This window comes from Struthio camelus, chromosome 5, assembly GCF_040807025.1.
Source record: "Struthio camelus isolate bStrCam1 chromosome 5, bStrCam1.hap1, whole genome shotgun sequence".
Classification (NCBI taxonomy): domain Eukaryota; kingdom Metazoa; phylum Chordata; class Aves; order Struthioniformes; family Struthionidae; genus Struthio; species Struthio camelus.
In genome coordinates, this window is record NC_090946.1 from 20,718,226 (window position 1) to 20,744,538 (window position 26,313).

General features: G+C 36.3%; 1 protein-coding gene across 4 annotated transcripts in view; it reads left to right on the plus strand.

Moving 5' to 3' along the window:
• PIK3C2A (phosphatidylinositol-4-phosphate 3-kinase catalytic subunit type 2 alpha) overlaps positions 1 to 26,313 on the plus strand; it is a 62,730-nt gene that overhangs the window by 24,233 nt on the left and 12,184 nt on the right. For all 4 annotated transcript variants that reach the window (XM_068944912.1, XM_068944910.1, XM_068944911.1 and 1 more), the window contains 20 exons: positions 1,655 to 1,812; positions 5,104 to 5,224; positions 5,899 to 6,010; positions 6,729 to 6,808; positions 6,913 to 6,976; positions 9,540 to 9,683; positions 11,868 to 11,910; positions 11,998 to 12,214; positions 12,299 to 12,421; positions 14,060 to 14,227; positions 18,324 to 18,432; positions 19,231 to 19,373; positions 20,010 to 20,198; positions 20,668 to 20,761; positions 21,011 to 21,105; positions 21,405 to 21,585; positions 22,228 to 22,332; positions 23,416 to 23,508; positions 24,264 to 24,393; positions 26,058 to 26,194. In XM_068944912.1, coding sequence (XP_068801013.1) covers positions 1,655 to 1,812; positions 5,104 to 5,224; positions 5,899 to 6,010; positions 6,729 to 6,808; positions 6,913 to 6,976; positions 9,540 to 9,683; positions 11,868 to 11,910; positions 11,998 to 12,214; positions 12,299 to 12,421; positions 14,060 to 14,227; positions 18,324 to 18,432; positions 19,231 to 19,373; positions 20,010 to 20,198; positions 20,668 to 20,761; positions 21,011 to 21,105; positions 21,405 to 21,585; positions 22,228 to 22,332; positions 23,416 to 23,508; positions 24,264 to 24,393; positions 26,058 to 26,194 — 2,506 coding nt within the window. The remainder of the gene's footprint in view (positions 1 to 1,654; positions 1,813 to 5,103; positions 5,225 to 5,898; positions 6,011 to 6,728; positions 6,809 to 6,912; positions 6,977 to 9,539; positions 9,684 to 11,867; positions 11,911 to 11,997; positions 12,215 to 12,298; positions 12,422 to 14,059; positions 14,228 to 18,323; positions 18,433 to 19,230; positions 19,374 to 20,009; positions 20,199 to 20,667; positions 20,762 to 21,010; positions 21,106 to 21,404; positions 21,586 to 22,227; positions 22,333 to 23,415; positions 23,509 to 24,263; positions 24,394 to 26,057; positions 26,195 to 26,313) is intronic.

Here is a 26,313-nt window from a genome sequence, read left to right on the forward strand (position 1 = left end):
TTCTTTTGATCCTTTTACTTTCTATAGTCACATACTTTCCTCTTGTTCTTTTTTCTTGCTTGTTTTTGTAATACTTACTTTCTTTACTTTTCCTCTCATAATACTTTTCTGCATCTTTCTTCTGTATTTTTTTAATGTAATTTCTTTTGAAAGAAATCCAAGTCTCTCTCTCTTAATTGATGAAACCCAACAAATCCTGTCACTCAGATGTTTTCCTAAACCTTAAATGCCCTCACTTTTATTTCCTCTGCAACTGGAACTCTGTAAAAACAGAGATAAAAAAGAGACCAAAAAAAAAAAAAAAAAGACAAGAACCCCCAAACTTGTTTCTGCTTTGCCCAGGTAGTGACCAATTTCTTAAAGATCATATTGTAGTTTTTTATACTGCAATATCACAGATGAAACTTGATAACCTAGGAAGTTTCTTCTGTTTTTTTTCTTGCTGCCACAACTTGAATTTCTCTTGCATTCTTCTTCACAGAGCACACAAACTAGTAATCTAGCCTTCCGCCCACCCAAGAACAACATTTTACTCTTTCTTACCTTGTCTGACGCCTATCAATTAATATTATCAGGTGCTACTGTAACTTAAATATGAATTTCTATGTTAAAAATTTTGGGATTAGCCATTTTAAAAATAGAGTAGGAGGTAAAGGTCCAAGAAGTAGTGGAGGAAATAGATCTTTTAAAAGTTAGTTATTTAACAACCAAATTCAAAAAACAGGAATGTTTATGACTGAAAAGCAAACTCCATAAAACCAATGAGAAAATTCTTACACAATATAAACTTGTGGAACTTATTACTGAACAAAAATATTGAGACAAAGCTCTCATAAAAGGCTTGTTGTGTTAAAATGCTGATGGAGTTATGACTGGACAACTCTTGCTAGAGACAGTTTTTATTACAATTTTTTTTTATTCCTGCTATGATCAGGAACCAAGATAATGGAAATAAAGGATCGGTCATTATAGTTTATTTCTATTCTTAATCTTCTATAATAGTGCTTTAATTTTGACAGAATTTTAGAATTTTTTTTTGTGTTAAACAGCAGTACGTAAAAAGCGGCTATCAAAAAGCACCGTCTATTCATTAGTAGGTGAATGTGCTTTATGATACTTTTATCCTGAAGGAAAACATTCCTCTTAATTTATCCCTCTTTCTTAACTTTCACAGCTTAACTAACTTCTGAATAGCACCTTATTTCAAAATCAAGTTGGACTTCCAAAAATTCAAACGTATGAGGGTTTTATGGTCTTTTATACATGAAATTACACGTTTGTTTTAACTCAGTTTTAGGCAGATGCCACGGAATAGCTTTTTCTAGAAACTACTTTAGGGCTTAGCTCCTGCAGAAGCTGAGTATGTCCTGTAAGCTTTGACCTATTGAATATTTTAAGCTATGTGGAAGTCCTGGGGTTTTCTGCTTAATTATAAGGTAGCTTTTTTTCCCCCCTCTCTAACAGATATTCGTATAATTATTGCAGACAATGTTCTGTTGAGAGTAGAAAAACTGAATGTTGTTGTGCATACGGTTTAGGTAAAGAGCAAAAAGCACTCTCTACTGTTCTCTGACTTGCGGTTATTGCCATATTCTTTTTCCTTTAATCGTATGTTTATCCACTGCAGTATTTCATAAACCTTTTCTGCTTACAGATTGAGGACCAAGTTTCCTTATGGTAATCAACAAACAAATCCAGGTTTTGTGCTGAGTCCAATCATGCTGCAAAGAAATATAAATGGAGAGAGTGCCAGTATCAAGGTTTCTATAGAAATTAAAGGATTCCAGCAGCCAGTAACTTTTACATGTGATGGTATGTTTCTACTTTTTGAATCAAAGCTTGGTTTTAAGGTTTAGCAAAATGGTGGGCTGAGACTGTATACTCAGTCTAGACCAATGGCTTTCAGTTCTTGTAATCCATGGGTTGTGGGTGCATGGGCTACTTGTAAAGAATCTGAAAAATGTAACTAAAGAGCCTAGTTCGGGGTCAGTGCCTCCATCAGGAAACGTTTAGAGGTTGAAAAAGTAAAGTAAAACAGGTTTAAAAAGAAAAACCAAGCACACCTGAAACACTGTTCTAACCACAGTTTGGAATGTTGAAGCACTTTTCAAGAGTTATACCTGTTTTAGGGTAATATTTTTTTCCTTTTGTTTTTTTTAAAGCGCCTGTATGAGTGTTGAAGTAAAGCTGTTTCAGGCCGTCTGAAAATTCAGATAAATAGTTGTTGGGAAATGGGAATAGAAATTGAAGCTATTTTAGCTATAGCATGACTCGAATATGTGCTGATGAACACGAGCGCTAGAACAATATTGACCCACCATGACACAAATAGGCAGGCTAGTTTAATAGGTAACAATGAGTATTAGTTTGCAGTTGAACTTTTAGGTTTTTGTTCTTGTGCACAAATTCGTATTCTCTGTGCAGTCAAGACTGCACAGCCTGTATATATTAAGTCTGTAACTCTGGATGCTGTTAGCTTTTGGCAGTTCTTTGTGATGAAATAACCTGCTATGATAGTGAGGTTCCTCAAAATAAGTTTGCTCTTTACCCTACTATAATCTGTTACTGTTCTGGAGGGGGTTCCCTGTTCCAGACCCTGTCACCTAGTAGTGTATCCTTGCTACAGTATTTTTTTTTTTTTTAATTGTCTGGTTCTCAATCTGTAACAATGTAGATGTTTTAGAATTGAATGACCTCCAAAGAGGTGAAGTTGCTCTATTATTGGCTTAAACTAGCTGCTGTATCAGAAAACAAGTTCTTAATGCATAGAAGTCTTCATTCTCTTAGTTTGCTGGACCTTTTAGTTATTCTGCTGTGACTAATACTCTTCTGTTAAGATATGCGATGGTTCTTTATTGTAGTCCAAGAAGGATAATCAGCAGAAAACCTCAAGATTAGACTTTTCCTAAAATTACAGGCTTAATCCTTCCCTACAAAAGGTTTTAGTAGCGTAACTGAAATTTTATAGCTTCAACTCTCTATTTTTAGAAGTTCTGTGAATTCCGAGTAGCCTTGGAATGTGTTACACATTCTAGCTCCACAAATCTTATTCTTTGTGCCTTCTGCTCGCTTCCTTTGCTGATGTGGAAACTAATTACAGTTAAACTACTACTCTTCTGTAGTTGTGAAAGATAGGTATCTTTAGCTCATACTAGCCGTAGGTGGATTCAAAGTTCCTGTCTCTAATTTCTTCTATTCTTGGTCCAATTGTGTTGCATAATTTGGTCTCTGAATGCTAGAACTACTCAAGCATGGCTTACGTTTCTACTTCTGCGGGAACTATAGCTTTTCAGTGCTAATTGCTGTGCAGAAAAGACTCAGGAGGGAAACAAACTAGCTTTTAGAGCTTATTTGGGAATATCTATTAGTTTTTCATTGGTTTATTAGGAAGTACAAGTCTATCAGAGCAACTGTCATGTGTCAGCATGACATTAATGCCTCTTAATGAGAGGAGGGGGGGAAAAAAAAAGATAACTTGGTCTTTGCATTACCCCACTAGGCGTTGCAGGCCTGACTGGCCTTAGCCGGCATAGCGCATAGAAACTGTTACTGCATCTTTTTTCACCATCAACCAACATATTCTATACTGACGGTAGTACTACGGTTCAGAAGTTCTGCTTTAGAAATTTTTTTTAATGTTTCTGTTCTATTCATAGCAGCGAAGAGAACTGATACAGCTCTAAGCTTTTGTAGCTTTTTGTTGGTTTCAGCTGTATTGTTTCTGCATACAGGTGAAATCATTATTTTAAACTGTAGCCTGTTTTGTGTGCTTTTTTTTTCCCCCGGGGAGTATAGGGTTACAGAGGTTTTGTTGTTAGATATTTTAATGGTTTATATAGACTTTCGAAAGTACTCTACTTGGCTTGTTTTCCGAAAACTGCTTGTCATTCAGCTTACTCTATCAAACAGCCCTGGATTCATGTTTCTCATCTCTTTTTGTTCTCGAATTCCTTCATACTCATTTTTTTATACGCTATCAAATATCTCTATGCTTGTAACGATTAGTCATCCATTAGAGATGAAGCACATGCATTGTCTTGTTGAAAACGTTGTCATCTTTCCCATGTGTATCCTCTATAGTAGTAACATTTTTTTAAAAAAGAAATAGAAACTTCATGAAATTAAAAAGGTCATTGGGGGGGAATAAAAACTTCTGAAGGTGCTACTGGAAAAAAAATGCTTTTGTGTAGTGTTCTTGTAGAATTACTGGGCTTTTAGTGACATTACCAGCAAAAGACTTAAGGCAGAAGATCAGGAACTGGGTAAGGAGGTGTAGAGGAACGGTGGAGCGTTATGTTCTTAAAACTTTGTGCATGTGTAAAAGCATATGTGTTCTTCCTCAGTGTCAGCTGGTGCCGTTTGAGAATGGCTTTTTTGGTTTGACTGGGATTATTTCTTTTGCTTTCTGGTTGCTGGATGGAAGGGAAAGAAGGCTTCCAAAAAAGCATTTGGAGCCTGATATGAATGTATTGGTAGTTATGAGCTGCCTGTTGAAAGTGTGTGGTGATGCTTACTAAGATCTGATCTCTACAATGTAGAAACTGCCCTAGACAAATAATTATGAAAAAGGAGCGGGGGGGGGGAGGGGAGGGGAGGGGAAAGCTTTTTCAGTAGGGTTTACCTCTGCTACAGTTGACAAATTCATTTTCTCAAAACCAGAACAATTAGGAAAGTTCCATCTTCAACTCTTCAGATACAATTTTTAAGGCTAAGACAGCTCTGGGCTCACTTAAATGTTTGAAGTCCTTGCTAAGTAAGACTTAATGCTATAAAAAGATGCTATCCTACTGTAAAACAAACTGAAAACAAATTATGAATTAATAGCTTTTTTTAAAACTTTTGGTTGAGTAGCTATAATGTATCCTTATTTAAAGAGGATTGACCAGTTTCTCAAACTACAGGCAGGTTTGTAAGATACCTTTCTTTGCTGCAAAAGTTGAAGTTCTCAAATGATGAAACTTAAGTTATAGAAGCATAAGAGCCTTCTCTAAGAGTATAAAGATAAATCTCATTAAAGAACAAGTACAACTTGTGAGTGAACAACAGTTAATATCAATTGCTGTACACTTGTATTTAACTTCTAGATGTAATTTCTTTAAACAGTGAGTTCCCCTGTTGAGCTTATAATAATGCAGGCACTTTGCTGGGTGCATGATGACTTGAATGAAGTGGACATTGGCAGCTATATCCTGAAAGTCTGTGGCCAAGAAGAAGTTTTACAGAAGTAAGCAAACTCTTTTTTCATTAATGTTTAACTTCGTACTTTTTCATGGCACAGTTACTGGAAAGTATGTCTTTAATGATTAAATGTGTGAAAGCAGAAATATATCTTCAAAATGTAGAAGAGGCATTTTTTGCACAAAGATTAGATGTCTTTAAAGTTGCTCTGGGATGCAGCAAAGTAGGTCCTCAACAGCTTTCTAGAAATCTCTTCTAATCTACACTTTCTTGTGTGGTGAACGCGAATGGTTTTCCAAATGTGGGTTTCCGTAGTCTTTCTGTAGATGGAGAAGATGGTATAGCTTACAGCTGCTCTTCAAATCCCAGCAACCAGATAAATCTGCTGATGCAGTTTCTAATAATCTGAAGTAACCTGGATTTTTCAAAACTGATGGCTTGCAAATCCCCAGTATTTTGCAGGGTAATAATGTTTGGTTTCCGTGTTAGCCATAATAGTTAAGAGCTTCAGCAAAAATATAGGTATATATAATAGTGTATTGGGACTTCTGCAGAAGTAAAAACCAGATCAAGAAATATATTATGGAGATTTTCTTAACTGTTTCCTTATTTTAAGCCCAGCACGTTGCCTTAAATATTACATCTGTTATGAGGGATGTTCTTGTTTTGAAAACACTGCTTTTCTTATGCAAGTAACTATAGCTTTCGTTTATTTAACAGTAAGCACTGTGTAGGAAGCCACGAATATATTCAGAACTGCCGAAAATGGGATACAGAAATTAAACTGCAGCTCTTGACCCATAGTGTGGTGTGCAGAGATCTTGCACGAACAGTAAGTACCCCCTAAACTGCAGTAAATCTGATTTTGTTATTCTGAAACTAGCTCGTATGAAGTTAGATGCATTGGCTAGCGCAAGTATAGGTATGCAGATTATAGAATTAGGTAACAATTTCTGCAGGGAAATACATGGGCTTTTGTCAACATCTGAATTTTTGACTTTGGGAGAATATTTGAGGAAATCTGTTTGTTCAGCTCCAGGAAGTTGGCAGAATTTGATGATCTGAGTTGTCACCTTGTGTGGTTAACAAATTTGTAGGTCTGCTTGGTGTTGTGAGTTGTTCTACCCTACTAAGAGGAGGTGAAATACATAGTGAACTTTGGCAAGGAAAATTTCATAAACGTGGATACTGTCTCTTTTGGACAAAACTTGAGGCCTGAAAGAGAAGCAGCAAAATTTCAGAGTTGAATACAAGTTGAGAACAGTTTTTGAGTTTAATTAGATATAGATGGTCAAAGAGGGAGGGAGGAGTATCTGGCCCCTGAGGAGTTAGGGGAGTTAGGGGCTCAGTCCTTGCTTCTCCCCTCTTCCCCTTGCCCCAGCATGTAGATGTCTCATAGGCTGTTAACTACCTATTTCTTCGCTCCTTTGAAGAGATCACCTTATATCCTTCCCCTTCTACTCCACAGGTATTAGTGATGAAAATTCTAAAACAATATTAAAAAATTATGAAGGTGAGAATGAGACTCAATATCTAGTATTTTATTATAGGAAGAAGATGATAGAACACCCATACATCTAACCAAACACCTCTACAAAGTAGAAAAGCCTTTCAGAGATGTTATTATAAGGTAACGTTATGTGGTTATTTTCATGATCAAGCCCACTACTGAATTTCTGAGCATGATGTTGTTCTACTCTTGCACTTCTGTTCAATAATTATTACTTGTTACAGGTCTTCTATTGAAGAGCTTCTTGATGCATATCATAAACAAATTGACATAGCGCTTAAAAATGAGGTAAGCTTAGAGAGCTGTTGCTGAACCGAAAGTAGCATGAGAATTTCCAACTATCTTGTTAGTGAACAAAGACCAACTGATGCTCTTGGGAAATTAAGACCTGATCAAACTGTCCAAAGTAGATTTGGAATCACAGATTTTCAGATTTCTTTCCCTTTTTTCTTCTAATGTTCTGGCAAACTAATAATAATATTGTCGTTATAACTCTAATAGAAACGGTGTACCTTCCAAGTCCTAGGATGCCGAATAACCTTTTTTTTTTTTTTTCCAAAAATGCTAGAAAAGACTAATCAGGAGAAATACAGAAACGGTCTGAATCTTGACTTTGTCTCGGTCATTGGCTATAGTATCTTGATAACACAGATGATAACTTACACAGAAGCAAGCAACAGTAGCTGTGTGCAATGGGAATTACAACTGAAGTGTAGAACTTAAGTGCTCCAGACATGCAAGTGTAATATCTTATTCTGCATAGTTAGGTTAATTGAAAATGTGTTGCCAGAAACAGTAGTGTCTATTTCAGTGCATCGGAGGTCGCCTGAAACAGCTTGCATGTGAAGGTTAATTTGGAGTAATTTCCCAAATGCAAATCTAGCTGAAGATAAATTAAGCTCCTCTTTTCAGAAATGAGTAAAGAAGGTTAAGTCCTGATAGTAACTTAATTTGATGACTTAAATTATTAAACCTTAGCTAGCTTCTTTAAAAAGCAGTATTTCTTTAAGGAACTTTCTATAAGGAACAGTTTTGAAATGGATGACTTGATGGAAATTTAAAATATGGTAATTAAGTCTGTTTCATTGCCTCTCCAGGGATGTGTATCTGAAGAAGCTGCTGTCCACTATTATGTATTTCCTTAATACCATTGTAAAGATCACTTAACTCCCTTAATAGTCATGCATAATATTCTCAAGGGTAGTTTTTGAACATGGTCTTATTGTAGAAGAGTGATGTGTTACTGCTTCCTGGTATGGTGGTGTATTTGTTGCCTTGCTCTCAACAGCTGCTTCAGCTTGCTGGTCTAACGAGATTTCACAGGCTGAGTTGAGAAATGCAGACTATCTCAATTCAGAGTTATGTTCTAATCTTTCCACAATCTTTTTAAAGATGGGAGATAGAGCTTTCTGGATGATTAGATTCAAATATCAGCAGTTGTCCCACTTAAGATTTTTGATTTCCTAAAGTGAATTCCTTTGCAAATGCAGTGGCTGAAGATTGCTAGTGGAAGTGAAACAGTTTTAAATCATCTGCAAATAAGTTATCCATAGCCTTTGATTTCGCGTTTATGGCTGTTTTAAAATTTAGCTATTGTCTTTTTATTGAGATAGTCTTGAGCGCCTGTAAGATTTATCAAAATAACAGTGGGTAACTTTGCTTTTGATATGCTCGGAGAGTTATCTGGAAGTGTTAGCTTTTAACTTAGGGCTTAAATATTTACCATGTACTCTTCCAATTTATATGATTCTTTTCTTACCAGGACAAAGTTAATTGTTGCGAGGTAATTCCCAATACAATTAACTTTAAATTCAGACTGCTTCTTTGCTGTCCCTTTGCAGCAAAGTCATGAGAATATGCAACGGGGGGGAAGATCAGTTCACATCTTACCAGGAGCATATTATAGTAACTCCTCTTATTTAGTTTTAAGTGCTTATAAGTGGTTGTGAAAGAAACCTATACCTTAAACCTTCAATAACTAAAACAATTTTTAAAGCAAATATTTTCTACATGCATTCTTTACAATTGGATGAATGAAGATTTTGTTTATGTTATATTAAAAAGGTTCTTTGAATTTAAGTTGTAAGTGTTTCTTCTTTTTGAAGAGAAGCAAGAAGGGAGTGTTAGGAAAATCTTGACTTTGTCTTAAGCAGTGTAAGAGCGTTTTCATTCCCTGATTGAAAAGTCTTACTTTCAAAAGATGTTCTTGTGAAGTGTGCAATTCCCCTTCCTTTCCTTCCCTAAGATGGCAGCTTGCAATTGCTTCTTCTGTGAGAACCGTTTAAATTATATTGAACGGTATACAAGGCAGAAGTTGCAACAAACCTTCTTCAAATGTTACGTTAAAATGAAGTCAGTGATGAAGCTATGTTACTGAAGCTATGTTATAGTCTACGTATAGTTTGAACCTCCCTCTCTGTTTTGAAGAGGGCTGAAATCAAAAAGCTGCCTCGTCAGCATGCTTCCTTCATCACGCTAAATGAGTATTTTTTTTCTGAACTACATTTGTTTACATGAGTTGAGTATTTGGACTTAATATCTCAATAGACTGCATATATTTGCCTAGAGCTAGATGGTACAGATGAAAAAAGTTGGAAGCCTTCCAGCATTGTTTTGGGGAGACTGTTTTAGACTCCATAGTACTCCTGTTTGCTATGTTGATAATTGAGCTATAGGGAAGCTCTCGAAACTGAGGTTTTTATTTAATCAAATTGTTATACCACATTAGATATAATTGAGATATAAATCTCATCATAAAATTTTCTTGGTGATTCCTCAAAAATGTTTAAAGCAGTACTGAGTTTTACAGTTGTGATCACATTTGTGTGTTCTTTCACACCTTTTTTATTAGAACCAACATAAAGCAGTAGAACATGTAATAAAGACTGTCAGAAAAATCTGTTACACATTGGATGGTGTAGAGACTCCTGCAGTAACAGAATCTGTAAAGAAGCTAAGGAGGGTTGTTAATCTTCCAAGGACTAAAAACACCAAGGTAAACTTTCACACTCTGAATTGCATTCCAGTGGTGGTTGTTTTGTGTGGGTGGTGCTTTTTTTTTTTTTTTTTTTAATGCTGATAAATATTACTTCAGAATCTCTGGTAGTTTCACATATCTGCAACAGTTCAGTCGGGTAGATTTCTTTGTTTGTGTTACCTGAGAACTTCTAACATCTTTTGCTGTTAATGCATTGATCGCTTGCTCTTGAAACCCTTTCCTCTTCTAAGTAACCACTTTTTAAAGTTAGTTTCAAAAAGATGTTTTCCGGTTCTGTGTACAGATTTGTGTAACAGCAGATGGTGTTAAATCTGAGCAAGGGCAACTGACAGGCAGCTCACGGCCTGGAGAATCAATGCTGCTAGGTTCATAGAGGAGGAGTTCGCATCATGTATTTTCTGTGCGGTATTTAATTACGCTAATAGCATCTTAAAACTCTTAAGTTATGTTCCTGAATTTCTGAGCACAGGGAAAAAAGTGATCTCAGTGCAGATTTTGATTGAACAGCCTTACAGTGGACAGTTCACTTGAGCAGAACTGGTTTCAAATCACTTTCTCAAAAACACTATCATTAAAGGGAGAAGTGCAAGTACAGACATTAAATAGTTTTATAGTGCTGTTTCTGTTGTCCTGCAGCCATGGAAAAATGGTACATGAATTTCCATTTTCCATGTTACTGTTTTTCTCAGGTCCATCAGTTTAATGGTAAGTTTGTCACGCTCGGCTGAAGTTGTGCAGGATGCACAGGTCAAAATTCTTGCAGGAGGATACAGAAAATGTCTGTTAAGCTCAGTGAAATTCAGTGCATCAAATAATTCTCCAGAGTTGTTTTTTATGGTATGAGAAGAGTGTAGGAATAACTGGGTTACAGTATAAAAATGACTTCTAAAAAAAAGTTATTCCAATAGAAATTGGAAAAAGCACATGCTTATTGGTAAAATAAATAAAACTTTTTGTGATGAAAAATGGGTTCAATGGTAATATTTGTAGGCGTATGTGATGGCTTTCTCTTCAGAAACTAAACCACTGTTAACTTCCAAGTGAGTTGCATCCAGGCCTTACTCTGATATTGTCTATATTGGGTTTTTTAAGTAGTTGATTTGTGGTTGGAAGAAATAGCTCAAAAATTTTAAGAAACCAGTAGACTGTCCGGTAGAAAATAACATATATAGCACTATTTTGATGTTTGTCATTCTGTCATCCAAAGTACTTGCAGTACTTCACGATTAATGTGGAGATATATGGCAGTGTTTCCTGAGAGAAAGACCTGATTAATTCTTCTGAAAAATTATTTTTCCCAAGTTTTTTTTTTTTTTTTGTGGGGAAAAAATTGAATTTTTTTGCAGTTAAAACTTAGCGCTGGCAAGATGTGCTGGAAGTGTAAGGAGACCTCTCATTCTTCTGAAGCAGTCATGGCTAACTTAGCCCTTCTCTGAAGTCTGAAGAAATTTTTGACTTCTATTTTTCAATCACCAACTTAATTCTAATGTAAAGTCTATTTTATCAGAATTAGAATTTGGCATGAAACTCTTCCTTGTTAGAAGGGAGTAAATTCCCATGATTAGTCTTTAGGCTACAGCAATGTCCTTGTCGAGACGAGACGTTGCTGTAACACTGTATCATGTTTTGACTTTGATTTTAGTTGTTTTTGTGTAAAAAGCGAACACAGCAGATAGTGCTAAAAGGCAGTTTCTTTAGTTGTTTAACCACTAGCGTTTTTATTCAGGAAACTTATAGCAACCCTGCCTACAAAAGGTGCCTTAATGAATGCCAAAAGCAAAACAACTCTTCAGGCTTAAATTGCTCTGTAATTGGAGCTAATGGTCTGGGCTTTCATCCCTAACAGCCCTGTCTGAATTTTGTCTCTACTCAGATAAGTTAGTATCCATGAGCAATATTTCAATGTACTGTGTCTTTTAACAGTTCCTAAAAGAGATGAAAATAGTTGTGACTCGGCAAAGCACGAGCCTTTGAACTTGGGGAATATTGGCTGTGCAGTAGGGAAGTTGAGATGCTGTCAGTTAACTCTTGAAGAACTGTGAGTAAAAAGATGTTACATAAGCCCAAATAGGGAGCTAATTCAGATGATTCATAGTTTATCTGTACCAGACGCTTGTTAAGAACAATGGAGGCTGAATATGGGTTTCTTGGTTCTGAAATTTGTTCTAACTTACTGTGTAGGTATCCTTAAAACATGGTGAGGACGCGAGCAAGAGCTCATCTGGTGAGTTAAGTTCTTCAATCTTATTTGAAAATTATTTTCAGGTGGCTGTTTAATGACGATGTATATTAAAGATATGTTATAATCTAGGTTTATTGCAGCCTGAAAACCCTCTGAAAGTGACTATAGACCAGTTAACAAGAGCAGTTGAGGGCCTTCTGCGACTCCACGTGAATTCATGCAGCAGCAGTTCTGCAGCGATTTCTCCAAAAGATAGCAGGGGCATCAAGGAAGCATGGACTGCCACGGAACATCTCCAGTTCACAATATTTGCTGCACATGGAATATTTCCTGCTTGGGTATCAAAGTGAGTAATTAATCAATTTGTAATTGTAACTGTAAAAATTCACCCTTTTCTATATTTATTTTTTGTTTACTTTTCCTTGTCCAGTTATGAAAAATACTACTTGATTTGTTCTCTGACCCATAATGGAAAAGATCTGTTTAAACCTGTTCAGTCCAAGAAGGTTGGCACATACAAAAGCTTCTTCTACCTGATCAAGTGGGATGAACTGTAAGTGACTTTAGCATGCTTAAAATTCACTAAAATATTTTCTTACATAGCACTTACCCAGCTGCTTGCCGAATACCGCAATTCGAGCACCTCTTGCTTCTGGTTCAGTTTGAAGCGTTAGAGTAACTTTAAGCATCCAGTGTGTGAAACTTGTGAGCAAAGTCAGAAGTATTATTCTGATAGTATTTCACTATTGGTTTTAAAAGTGGGAATAGAAATGCTGGACAAGTGCCCTGTGCTAACGTATTGATAGTATACATTTATAAGAAGTTGGGGAAGGTCATAGTGTTCCTTGCAATGGGAGCAGCTTGGCAGCCTTAAAGAAGGATGAATAAAGCTGCTCTTAAACAGTGCTCAAATTATTTAGACAGGGAGGTAAAGCAACTGACTTCTACAGAAATCAATCCTGCATAGTTTTTCAGTTCCAGAATATGTTGCAACAACTTTGTACATGTCTGCATTTAAAATTTTGACTTAGAATTATTTCTATAAAGAGTGCCGATGCTTAAGTGCTTAGACATCTTACGGCATATGAGAATCTGTCTGGTTTGAGCTAGTAAACAGCTTCAGTTCCCCTTCGTAAGGGAAGGGGAAGAGGGTAGAAAGAAAGAAGGAAGGGCATGCAGGGAAGACATACAAAGAAGGGAGGCTGTGGATGTTATCTGGGGGGGAAGGGGATATTTTCCAGTAACTATGCCCAGCTGACTCTTTTTCCACTTAATAGTTATTAGGCAGCCTGTCATAGCTGGAATGTCAGATCAGCTCCACGTTGTACTATATATCTCTTCCTACCCGTTTTTAAAGGTCAGAGATAGACCCTGAAGAATACCTTAAAATTCTGCAATGGCAAAACTATTTTGGACCAGAATAAGATATTTAGGTTCTAGAATACCTGTCTCCAGAGAATGCTCTGCCTTTTTTCTAAATATGCAAGGGATTCATCGTCAGTTCTCCTACTGGCAATGGACAGGCTATCACAGTGAGAGAGATGTATCAAACTGCTTATAAGTAATTTAATATAGTTGGTAACTGGTAACTTAGTAATATGGTTGAGATAGCTTTTAGAGTGATATTTTGGTATGTAAAACTATCATTACAGAAAAAGCCAAATGCAAAGAACACTTTGATCTTAACCAATAAAAACAAACTATATAAACAAAAACCTAAGTTGGAATTGTTCAGTGAGGTGTATACTCCGTAGCTACTTTCTTTCTGGGTGCTGGTTTTGTGCCATTTTAGGAATTTAGCTTTCAGTACTTCTTAAGAGATTGTTATATTTGGATGGGAATCTATTGTCAGCTGGCTTTAAATATGAGAGAGGAGGAGGTGTTTAACACAGATCTGTGCTCTCTCCAGCTCCTTGTAAAGAATATGATTTAATAGATATATTCTTTGCCTTTTAAAAATGATTGTTCCAAATCTAGTTACAATGCAGAACTGTAGTCCAGTAGTTTTTACGAACTGGTGATGTGGGGGATAGGGAATTGAAATATAATTACATAAAAATCAAACTTTGTCCTTCATTGTTAGTTCACTTTTTGAAAACACAAGTCATCAACAGACTATATGAATGATGAGCCTGTAACTTACTAGTAATTGTTTTTATGGCTGACTTATTTTAATGCTTTTGTTTTATAGAATAATTTTCCCCATCCAGATTGCACAGCTGCCATTGGAATCAGTCTTATGTTTGACGTTGTTTGGAATCCTAAGTCAAAGTAGTGGAAGTTCTCCTGACTCAAATAAACAGAGAAAGGGCCCAGAAGTTTTGGGTCATGTTTCTCTACCTCTTTTTGATTTTAGACGGTAAGTATCCAAAATATGGTTAAGTTTATGGCGATTCACTCTATAGATTTGTAAGACTTGCTCCACACCCATAGCTATAGAAACTGTTTCTCTGCCACTGAATTTAGTAGGGCATGATAAAGATAAGGCTCTTAAACAGTATTGTTATGGAGAACGTACCTTCAGTGAAGTTGGACACAAAACACAGTTCTAAACTGTAATGTTTCCATCTAACTGGCTGAAAAACTGATCTTCTGAAGTAAGTTGGATGTTTGAATGACAGCTGCTTGTTTGTGGGAAATTGTCATACTATTGTGGGTCAGAAGAGATCGTGTTAGCACCCACAGCTAGTAGGAATACAGCAGTCTGTAGGCACAGCACAAGTTGTCCTTTGAGGAATCCCCTGGCATTCAGGTCAAGATCTGTTGCCCACTAAGTCATATACAGTTAAAGTATCTGCAAGTGTCCCTGTCCACTGAACTGATAGTCTGAGTTCTGCGCTGAAGGAGTACATTGTTGGTAGGTGACATTTCATGAGTTCTAATGTCTGAAAGTACACTATATTGCCTGGAGGCAATTTGGTATTTGTGTATGTTTTGGCAGATGAATTATAAACTGCTAGCTCTCTGCAGATTCATGAGGTGTGGTAATAGAGCACGCAACTTGCAAAATAAAGTATCTGCAGCAAGCCATTAATTCAGCAGAAATAGTATCTAGTACAATACAAAGCAGAACAGGTACTGACAACAGGTAAATAATATGCTATGCTTCCATGCGTCCCTGGGAAAGAAGCATTTTTGCCTCAAAACTATCTTAACACGTAGGGGGAAAAACAGCTTTTATCTTAGCCCAGTTCTGTTTGTGGAGATGAATACAATGACAGCTTATATGTTTACAAATAAAGGCTTTAAAGGTCTACAGCATCTCTAAGCATTGCTGTTCTTTAGAGCATCTTTCTCTTTTTTGGTAAATGTTTGCTGCAGCATGTTTTTGTAGGTGGACAAGTGCAGGAGTCAGGTTGGAGAATTAAGTTTGACTAAATGCATCTTGAATCTTAGATATATCTTCTTTACTCTCAGATTTAAAAGTTTTAAAGATTAATGTAATAAAATAAACTAGCAAGAGAATCAACAGACTATTTTGAAATATACATATTTAAAAATACAAGTGCAGTTTCATGGATAGGCTAAATGAGCCATTTCTATTATCAAGCTGTCTCTGAGTAATAGAGACCACAGGATGTTCTGGATCTGGATCTCTAAGAAAAGGCATGTGTGGGAGATGATTAACTATTGGGTTATATTTCTAACTTATTTCTAGTTTGAAATGATCTTCCTTCAAGTACAGCTGTTGGATCCTGTTTTACTTTTTTGCTACTGGGAATGAAAAGCCTACTATAATTCATGTTCCTCAATTAAGTGTTCCTGGATTTGTTCAGATTGCTTTCGCCTTTTGTTACTGTTCCAGAATGCTAATTGTTCTTGTAGCTAGTCCGTAAAATTTTTACGGGTGTGTTTGAGCCATGGACACCAAAACTGGGCATGATATTGCGGGAACGATCATACCAATGCAGACTAAGTAACTTCTGTATTTATACTTGAGATGTCCTAATTACATGCCCTTCTGACTGAGGTCTTACTGGGAGCACATGTTGTCTTATTGCCAACCAAGGCCCCTAGGCTTTTCTGGAGAGTTACTTCTTAGTATTGCTTATGTTGGTTTCACGTGGTTTGCATTCTTTGATTCTAGATAAGGCTCTGTGTTTGACCGTATACTGTAATTTTTGCTTGTGTCCAAATTTTGAAGCCATCCAGCGTTGAGCTGTTGTTTACCACTCTCACAGTCAGTTTCCTGAAGTTATTGGTGAAGATATTTACTAGCATAGACCTGCAAACTGACCCCTGCAAATTATCATAAAATGCATACTCGCCATAATTTCTTCTTATTATAGTTGCATTTAAACTTACCAGGAACTAATTCTTAGCATATTTAATGTAATGCGTTAATATATTTTCCCAGTCCCGTGGTTGAAATAACTTAAGACTACAGCGTATAACGCAAATCTGTGAACTGAAACATGTAGCTTGCCCAAATCTCTCTTGTGTTAATGCCTGTTTGATTACTCGTTAACCATGTTTCTGTTGAGTCCCTCAATAGCAATTCCCTGTCAAAATAATAGAAAGGCTTGTCATTATCTGATTTCCTTTCCTACTGCCTGGATGGTTTTCTTCTGAAAACTTGTCTTTAGTTTACGAGGAGTAATTGGGAATTGACTCCCTTGGGCCACAGGGACCCCTTCAGCTCTTTCAAAGTTTGAAATACAAGTAATGCAGATCTGTTCACTTCAAGCATGTCAGGTAGCACCTATTTTGACAAACAGCTTTGCGCTTGAATGATCGGCACCAGACCACATGGCCAACCAAAACTGCAAGGGCTGATCCAGTTTCCCCTTTTGTATGGTAACAGTTGCAACAATTTGGGGATGCTTAGCAGTTAGGTTTTCCTGCATTGCAAAGAAGTATTATAGTGGCTTGCAGCTGCTTTGGGTCTCTGCTGATTGAATCTCTGATATCTTTTTCATAAATGACTTTTCTTTCAGTCCTCTGTCTGCATATTGCATTTCATAGTAAGTGATTAAAAAGTGTTTTATTTTGATTTGAATTCCACATTTTGTTCTGTATGTCTTCATGCCGTGCGATGTTCTCATATCAGTTGGAAGTCGAGGGAGAAAATTATATTTTCTGTCTGTGCAAAGCACTGCAACAGAATGTGTTGGACCGGAATTTGCTGAATGGCTTGTATATGGCAGCTGTAGAGATGCTGGTATCTAATCTACTTGCTGTCTTTATCAATTAAATCCAAGTAATTAAGGATACAAGGCAAATATTCCATTGCTCTTGCAAATAGCATCAGTAGCAAGCAGGAGCTAAAGACTGTAGCTAACTAAAACATGGAGGGGATTAAAAGGTCACTCTTGTGCTTTGGAAGAATCTAAAGCTAAACTGGAAGCCCTTCTGATGAAATGTGTGGGGTGGTGGGAGGAGGCTTAACATAGCTGCTCTTGTTGATGAGACAGAAGGCTGTGACAAGTATCTTAAACTGGAGAATTATTAAAAAGGACAAGCTTTTCAGTTGTGTTTCAGTGGCATGACTTAGTAATCTTTATTGGTTTATTAATTTCCAGATACATACAAATTGTTCCTGCTTTAAAAAATTCAACAACTTCCCCTCACACATATAAAGCCTGAGGCATCTCTCAAAACAGATGGCCTTTAAGCAGACTTTTGAGACTGTATTTTTGTTGTTGTTGTTGTTGTTTTTAAGGCAGATATAAGTCTGTGCTGTGCCTTGCACGCTTCATGAGAACAACAATTTGTATGATTTTATAAAGTATTCTCAGTTATGCCTTGTTATGATTGGAAAATTGAGGATAAACTGGCAAATATTACTGTCATTTGATTTTGCAGTTGCAGAATCTCGGAATGTGGAAAGTCTAGGCAAATGGTTATGTCTATAATATATGCTTATGCCTATGCCTTTTTTCCTGAGAGGGGAAGGAGGTGCATGTGTCCTGTTTTACTCCTCAGAGGCAAAAGTATTTTTTTTTTTTCCTCCCGTGAGAAATAGAGTGCTTTATTTAGCTAGGTCAGCTGTTTCTGAATTGAATGTTTTCTTCTGCTTTTTTCAGCTTAAGTTGCATGTAGAGTTCAAGCATTTTAAAGGACTTTAAAATGTGAGAGAGGCTCAAAGGAAAGAAATTGATTTGACACTTGATGGTCATAATTCCCTTTTTTTAATTCCAAACTGTATTGGCCAATGAATGATGCATTTCCTATGTTCTTTTCTGAATACTACAGTTGAAAATATGCCTTAAGAGTTCCGGAATTAACACATCAGGCGGTATTTTAGTGAGAGCATCTGTCACATGCATAATTTTTACATAGGCAGTAGAAATGCTGATGCTCCACTCAAACTGTCTTGCTATACCATACTAATATATGTTAATTATTTCTTTGTAGTGACCATTAGTCTTCTCCAGATAGTATTTTGATAACTATTATGTTGAAGTAAACAGATAGTGACACTAATGCATTGTACCTGCTTCTTCCCTCTTTAGATTGTTAACTTGTGGAACAAAGCTCTTGCAACTCTGGACCTCATCGCATCCCAGTCATGCATCAGGGATGGCCAGTAAGAGAGGAAATATGGAAAGAATACTATTGCAGGTTCTATGTGCTTTGACTTTGTTATTTTGACTTGGCTGCATTTTGTTTGAATATTGTGACTTGTTAATTCTTGCATGAGTTGTAATAAATCAATTAATGTTTTAGGGGAGAGTGAAATATTTGAAAGCCAGTATAGAGTAGTGACCATTGCATTAACGACAAAGAATGGAAAACTACTGTAAATGTATAGAAGTCAGATGCTGAATCACTATCTTGAAGTCAGAGAAGCTGGAGGTACCTTGGCAATATGTGCTATCAGAACTGAGAGAGATGATCTTTAAAAAGCAGTCTGTAGAAACATGGGCTGTTGTCTGGACCCAAACAGCAATTCCAGTTTCTTTATAGAACCTAAGTGCCTCTCATTCTAAACTCAAGAGTCCAGATTCTTCTGAGAGAAGGCACCTTGTTGAGCATGATTTAGCTGTCCCAACATGTGGTCAGAGTCGTGGTTGGGTTAAAAAAAACCACACCAGTGGTTTCAATAGTTTTGTGATTAGTCTCAGCTCTAGGCCTTCCTTCTTCTAAAGAAGAACTAGTGAACTGTACAACTACTGTACTGTGCAGCAACACAGTTGTTATACAGTCAAGGACCATAGTTATGTAGAAGAATTGAGACCAGAAAAAAAACTTGGGAAGCCAGTATCTGGAAAGTGTTACGCACTTAGTTTAGTTAGAACTAAAGAGTGCAGGTGCCTAAACATTTGAGCTTGCTGGAAGAGGGCGCTTTTTGCACTGCTTTTAGGAACTTGGTTGTCTTCTCTCTCTCTCTTTTTTTTTTTTTCCTCCTCCTCTCTCCAGGTGGACTTCCCATCCTTTGCTTTTGATATTGTATATCAAATTCCACAAGCTGCAAAGACTGCTGTGTGTCATTCTGTAGAAACATTGGAAAAACCATTGAGGGAACGTCTCCTTACCATGCTCTCCAAAGATAACACCATTGGGTATGTTCATCTCTTTGTAACTACAGTCTCTTCAGATGTGACAGTTTGTGGATAGGGTGTGGAATGCTCATCTATTTTTAAACTACTTCTGTAATACACTTTTAATATAACTGAAGTTCTGTGGAGATGTAAACAAAAGACTGAATAAAAGCTGTAAAAGAATGGTGCTGATTTAACAATCATTTCACTTGTGCTTTCCGTGGTCTGTATCATTGTATACTCCTCTTAGAAGATTGTTACCCCTTTAGTCTCTTGTTACATTTGCTTATTCCTGCCTGGCACCTCTTCAACTAGAGGGCAGCGGTGATAGCTTCAGCAGTGGCCATTCACATGCCATGAAAAAATTTCGGGCAGGCTATACCAGTGTTTTTCACCAAACTAACATTAACTTTTTGGTTTATTTCAGATTATAATGTGGGAAGGACAAGAATAGGTTTTCGTATAACTCTCAACAACTGTGTCCGTAGAACTTTGTGTTTTGTCCGAGGCTTACTCTTTAATGGAGGAAATAGCTGTTTTTAAGTTTCATTTCATCTTGTCTATGAAATTTGTATGTATGCAGTGACCGGTAATTTTGGGGTTCTTCAGGTGATGCTCTGTAGCCCGCTTTGTAAACGGAAATGCTTTTGTCCACAGGCTATCAAAAGAAGATAAAGAATTTTTGTGGGAGAAGAGACATTATTGTCATAGTCATACTAATAGCCTACCAAAAATATTGGCTAGTGCCCCTTCCTGGGACTGGGCAAGTCTTCCTGAAATATATTCATTACTTCAGCAGTGGTCTCCTTTATCACCCTTAGCTGCACTGGAACTACTTGATTCAAAGTAAGAAAAACAAAGCAGATAAGTTCTGTGTGTGTGTGTGTTATGCATTAAATGATTTTTGTTCAGTGGATGACTGTGTGGATAGCAATGTTCAAAGGATATGTACTGACTTTATTCACATAGGCTTAACCAAGCCATGTAGTGAAAGAGTAACAATAGCATCTGAGGTTGGAATTCTGAATTCTAATGTATAACAGGAGAATAAGCTATATAGTGAAGATGTCAGGACTGAAGTCTTGCAAGATTAGTATGCTTATCGTAAACATGCACGTGCGTTTGCATGTTAGGTAATGTCTTTGAGGGGCCCAACATTTTTTAGGTCCTTTATTGAACTGTTACAGATTTTATATTGGTTCCTTTGTATCTAGCTGTTTTTTTTTTTTTTTTTTTTTTTTTTTAAGGGGTTGAGGGGGAGGTACTGTCCAAACACATAACATGAACTTAGTGTGGATTTGTGGTGACTTTCTAGGTTTGCTGATCAGGAAGTGCGAACTACAGCTGTAAACTGGATAGATGCATTAAGTGATGATGAATTAACAGACTTCCTCCCTCAATTTGTGCAGGTAAGACTTCCTGCTTACACTAAAGTTTCAGTTTTTTGGTCCTGAAAAAAAACAAAGGAATTACTCGTTATAGGTAACAGAAATGTAATGGCGTATCTATGTCCTTCATAATCTTAACTTGAGCGTAGAAAAAATTTAAAACAGTCTGTGTCTGTCCTGCGTTTGTGATGTTCTGCCAGTGCGCTAGTCAAAAATCTTAGTCTTTGTCTAGAACTAAATTGATTGCATTTTATTTTTCTTTCCATTTAGGCGCTGAAGTATGAAACCTATCTGGACAGTGCTCTTGTCAGGTTTATTTTGGCTCGGGCTTTGGGAAGCATTAGAATAGCGCACTACCTATACTGGTAGGATGTTCTGTTCTGTTATTCACACAACTTATTTACTGTAGGATTAATATTTCAGGAATAAATATTGTATCTTAATGTCACAGTTTATAACAATGAATGTTGCATAAAATTGAAAGTAAACAACGTGCAAATGCTGTTTTTCATGAAGAAAAACACAGGAAAAACTTGCGTTTTTACATCCTGTAAATCAGTAACTTCAAATGTCTGTAGTAATGATTATTGAAAATATTTTAATTTTATTGAGTTGTTAACAGTATTTGCTTTAGGGAAAAAGTAACCTAAATGCTTTATTTCAGGCTTCTTAAGGATACACTACATGATGCCAAGTTTGGTGTAAGGTATGAGCAAATTCTTGGAGCCTTTCTTTCGGTCTGTGGAAAAGGCTTGAGGGAAGAGCTGGAGAAGCAAACCAGACTGGTACAGCTTTTTGGAATGGTAGCAGAAAAAGTAAAGCAAACAAGCGGATCTGCTAGACAGGTGTGTGCATTAAATTTTTAATATTCTTTAGGAAGATTAGGCTGAGTATACCCTCAAAGTAATCCAAAAAATCATATCTTTAGTTTAAGTTCAGTAGAATGTTACATAAAATATGTAGGAAGATTGAATGTGTTATTGTGTATTTTTCATGAGTTAAAGTCAATTTTTTTTGTTGAACTTGTTGCATTCTGAGGCAGAAGATTATGTCAGAGGATAAGGAGGAGTAACAAGGAAGAATGGTTTCTTTGGCTGCACAGTAAGCTAGAATCAGATTTAAATTTGATGCTGAAGATTGATCCCGTTGTACAAAAGAACAGATATCTATTTACATGTTGGTACTGGCTTACAGTTCAGTAGAGTTGGATGGTATCATTTGGGCTGGTCCAAAAAAAAAAAAAAAAAAAAAAAAAAAAAAAAAAAAGGAACCCAAACCCCAGAAAGCTTGTGGGATATTAGTGCTGTGTTCCTAGGTTTATGTTTTTTGGATTGCTAAGACAACAGTTATAAATTGTTTTGGCATTCCTTTGACATTGAGGAGTTAGATATTGGTTTTGCTGTGCTGCAGGATAACTTTATCCAAATGCTTTCTATAGGTATTCCAGTTAGGAAAATATCAGTTGAAATTTTTTTTTTTGTCTGCAGGCAGTCTTGCAAAATGGTATGGAATGTGTACAGTCCTTTTTCCTGAAGAACAAATGCCGTTTGCCTCTCAATCCTAGCCTTGTGGCAAAAGAACTAAATATTAAGGTACACCATGTCCAGAATTTAGAAGGTTTTTTGGGGGGAAAATTACACCTAGGCAAAGTTTTTAGTCTGGAAAAATCCATGGAGATGCTTGAAAGCTGTTTACGCTAGTTGAGGAAGGTTTGAATAAAAGTTGCTGGTTGAATGAGGCATTAAAATTAGGTGAGACAAGGCAATTTATTCAAGTACTCATGTACATCTAGTTAAAGTACTTTTTAAAGACCGATCTGTAGAAATTTGATATTTCTTCAAATCTTGTCTGCTTTGAAAGCAGTAGTCCTAGTTATAGTAAAGTAGAGAAATAGTCAAAGCACACTGAAGGAAGTCTGATTGCAATAGTAATCAAAAGAGAAAATTGAACAAGGCTATAACTTTCAAATAACGAATATTTATTGTGAAATCAGTGAAGCCACCTGTTACTGGTTGCATCTGAGATGCACAAAATCAAGGGAGGCAGACAACAGCTTTATTTTGTTATGAAGGTCCAGCAGCTGATAATGTAGGAGAAGTAGGTAAATCCTTATTGCCAAACTTTGCAGAGTTATGGAAAGATTTGCTCAACCACAGGTTGGATAATATCGTTGTGCATGATTAAGAACTTAAAAACCCTTTGAATAATGGATTTAGTCCTATCTAGGGACATGGTTCCTTTTGCTTTTCTTCTCTACCATAACTATTAAATCATGTGTACATAGTTGAAAGCAGATAAATGAGAAAATCCTGTGAAAGGTGCAAACTTCCCTTTTTTTTTTTTTGTATAGTCTTTTTCAGGTTTTAGAAAGTTGCTGGTAAAATATTTATCCCCGTTTTATTCACTCTTTACTTCCAAAATATGTAAAATATCACCATGTTGCAATACTGTCTTCTATACAAGAATTAAATGAATATCAGCCAAAGGGCTCTTATTCAAAGCACGTGTTCACCACAATCGCAAGGTTAAAAAGCCTGAATACGCACAGTGTGCAACCTGGTGGTGGTCACATTGTCTTGCTTGGTGTGCTAATAGGAATAGGTGCTTGCCCCCTCCCTTCCCCCCCCCCCCCCTTTTTTTTTTTTTTTTTGAATTAACATGAAATCTACTTGTAGGCATGTTCCTTCTTCAGCTCCAATGCAGTACCACTGAAAGTTGCACTGATAAATGCAGACCCTCTGGGAGAAGAAATTAATGTGATGTTTAAGGTAGGTTTTTCCTGTGTATTGGAGAAAAATTGTTAAATGATAGTTGAGACGAATGAAATAGTGGTTAACTTTAAGGCAGACTTGAGAGACTCTTATTTTCTGAGTTTGCTCCTCTATGTCTAGAAACTGTCTTACCAGATAAATAGTTATGAAAAGAAATGGCTGACAACAGCTAGTTTTCGTTAAATAGCTTAATTCTTTTTTGCAACAGACTGGGAACTTCCAGTTTAGCACTGACTTGGCACCGTGTAAACAACCATTTTGGAATCTTGAATGTATCCTTATGACTTCCCTATTAGGCAGAAAAACGTGTATTTTTACAGATGATATGTACATCTGTGTTAACTGTCTATATGACCTTTTCAAAGTTGCTAGTACTAGGAATTAATTGTCTCTCTTAAGGACAGGTACAGTTTCCCCTCAAATAGCCATTCTCTTACCTCTTCTCAGAGTGAAGGCATAAGAATTAAAAACATAACACCTCCCCTTCTTCTTTTCTTTGTTTTACTGCTTTAAAGAGTAAAATTTCAGAAGTTAACCAATGCCTGAACATGTTATAAAATCTGAAAAATAGATAGAGTGCATGTGAAACCTTAATTGAATCCTATCACTTACTCTTTAAGCGCATAGCTATGAGGAAATAAGTAGTATAATGTAACCCTTACTATAGAAATGCAAAGCAATTAAAGTCTGCCAACTTCAGTTTTGTTGAAAGCATATTATATCTCTAACTTTTCTTTTTTTTTTCATTTAAGGTTGGAGAAGATCTGCGACAAGATATGCTGGCTTTACAAATGATTAAGATTATGGATAAGATCTGGCTGCAGGAGGGGCTGGATCTACGAATGGTTATCTTCAAGTGTCTCTCAACTGGAAAAGATCGAGGTGCAAAACCGGATGCTACCTATTATCTTTGCTGGTGCTCCCCATCTTGATTTCTTTGCATCTTGTCACTCTTTATAGTGTAAAAGCCTGCTGATTTCCGCTCAGAGGCAGGTCCAGGAAAAAATGGAAGGCCAAATATCTTGCATACAAGGAATTTTGTTTCTCAAGAGCATAACAAAATTGAATTATTCTGAATTTCCCATTTAAATGTATTTCTGCTCTTAAATTCTGAGATTCTGTCAAGAGAACAGTGGCACAAAAGACTCAGTGTAATCATGAAAGCCAGGTTTCCCTCCTGGTGCCCTTACTGTAACACAAGAAAATAATTGTGCCGTAGCAATCCTGATTTTTAGCGTGGCAGATAACTTTCAGAAAGTATTCAGGTCAAAACTGAGATTTTAAAGTACTTGGAATCTGCTAGAGTTGAGTCAGAAAGAAATATTCATGTGCTGAAACATGCAAAAAGAACAAAAAAATGTTCAAGATAGACATTATTGCTGCAAAAAGTTCCTTGGGAGTATGAGGCAGTCTTTTAGGTTTGAAACGTTAAGTCAGAGAACATCAGGGCTCAAACTGAGTGCAAATTCCGCACCTCACCCTGAACATGCTATTTGCTAGCTGTTGCTAATTGCCTAGGTTAACCAGTAGGAAACACAAGATACAGAAGTGAAAGTGGAATTGAGATGATGTAAACATCAGCTTAAAGTCCTCAATACTAGTAACGAAAGTCATTTTACATAAACGTAATTATGTTTATCTCAAATGATTTGAGAACTCCTTTATGAAATCTTTTAAAGAGTATGCAAAAACTTATTCTGAAGGGTATAAAAAAACTTAAATATTTCTTTTATCAGCACGACATGATGAAAACCTCAAATTTCCAACTTTTTCATGCATTTAAGTAGGCAAAAATAACAGAAAAGAGTCAAATTATGTAAAACTCTTGCTTTTTAGAGGAACAAATGGCATTTCTTCCTACTTTGAACTGTGATTTGATTATATAGCATGTTACATTTTTGTTGCTGTTGCTGCTAATATTAGTATTCCTAAATTACTTGAAGGATTAAAGAGGGGAAAAAAGAAAAAAAATAGTTACAGATTTGCCTGTATTAACTTTCACCAAGATGGAAGTAAAATTCTGTTAATCAACTTTTTTTTTTGACTTAGCTATGCAAATATTTTTAGTAGGTCTCCCATATGATGCTACTTGAAAAGCCTGCTCTGCCTTGTTTCTAGGGCAGCAGTCTGATCTGTTTTACTTACAACTATTAAAGCTACTAGATTACATGGTTTAGTGTTCATGCATAAGGAATGTTAGTATCAGAATATTTTATGGCTATTAATTATACCCAGTGCATTTATGCAATGCTTTGCCTCAAAGTATGATTTTATATATGTGTTCTAGCAACTGTAACTGATTGCAGTAAAGTAAGCTTAATGTGGTCCTATTATGTTTCATGTTCTGCTTTGTAATACAATCTGAAATGCTTAGTAGACTAATAGAACTATTTTTACAGCTACCTAGGTTTTGAAAGAAGTCGGTTTTAAGTTATAAAAATCTATTATTGTCAAGAAACTTTTAATCCAATAGTGAAAATGCAGTATGAAGTAACATTTGAGCTGAGAGGGATGGTAAATATACTTTGTTATATTTTATATAAAAGGCATGGTAGAGCTTGTTCCTGCTTCAGATACACTTAGGAAAATTCAAGTGGAATATGGAGTGACGGGTTCTTTTAAAGACAAACCCCTGGCAGAATGGTTGCGAAAGTACAATCCAACAGAGGAGGAATATGAAAAGGTAACTCTTTTCAATGTTGTTCTTGTTGAAGATCCCTTAAAAGGGATCAGTATTTCATGACAGAGTGTAGTTCTTACTTCAGTTCTTCTTAGAGGTTTAGGAAACTTAGTTTTCTTTTC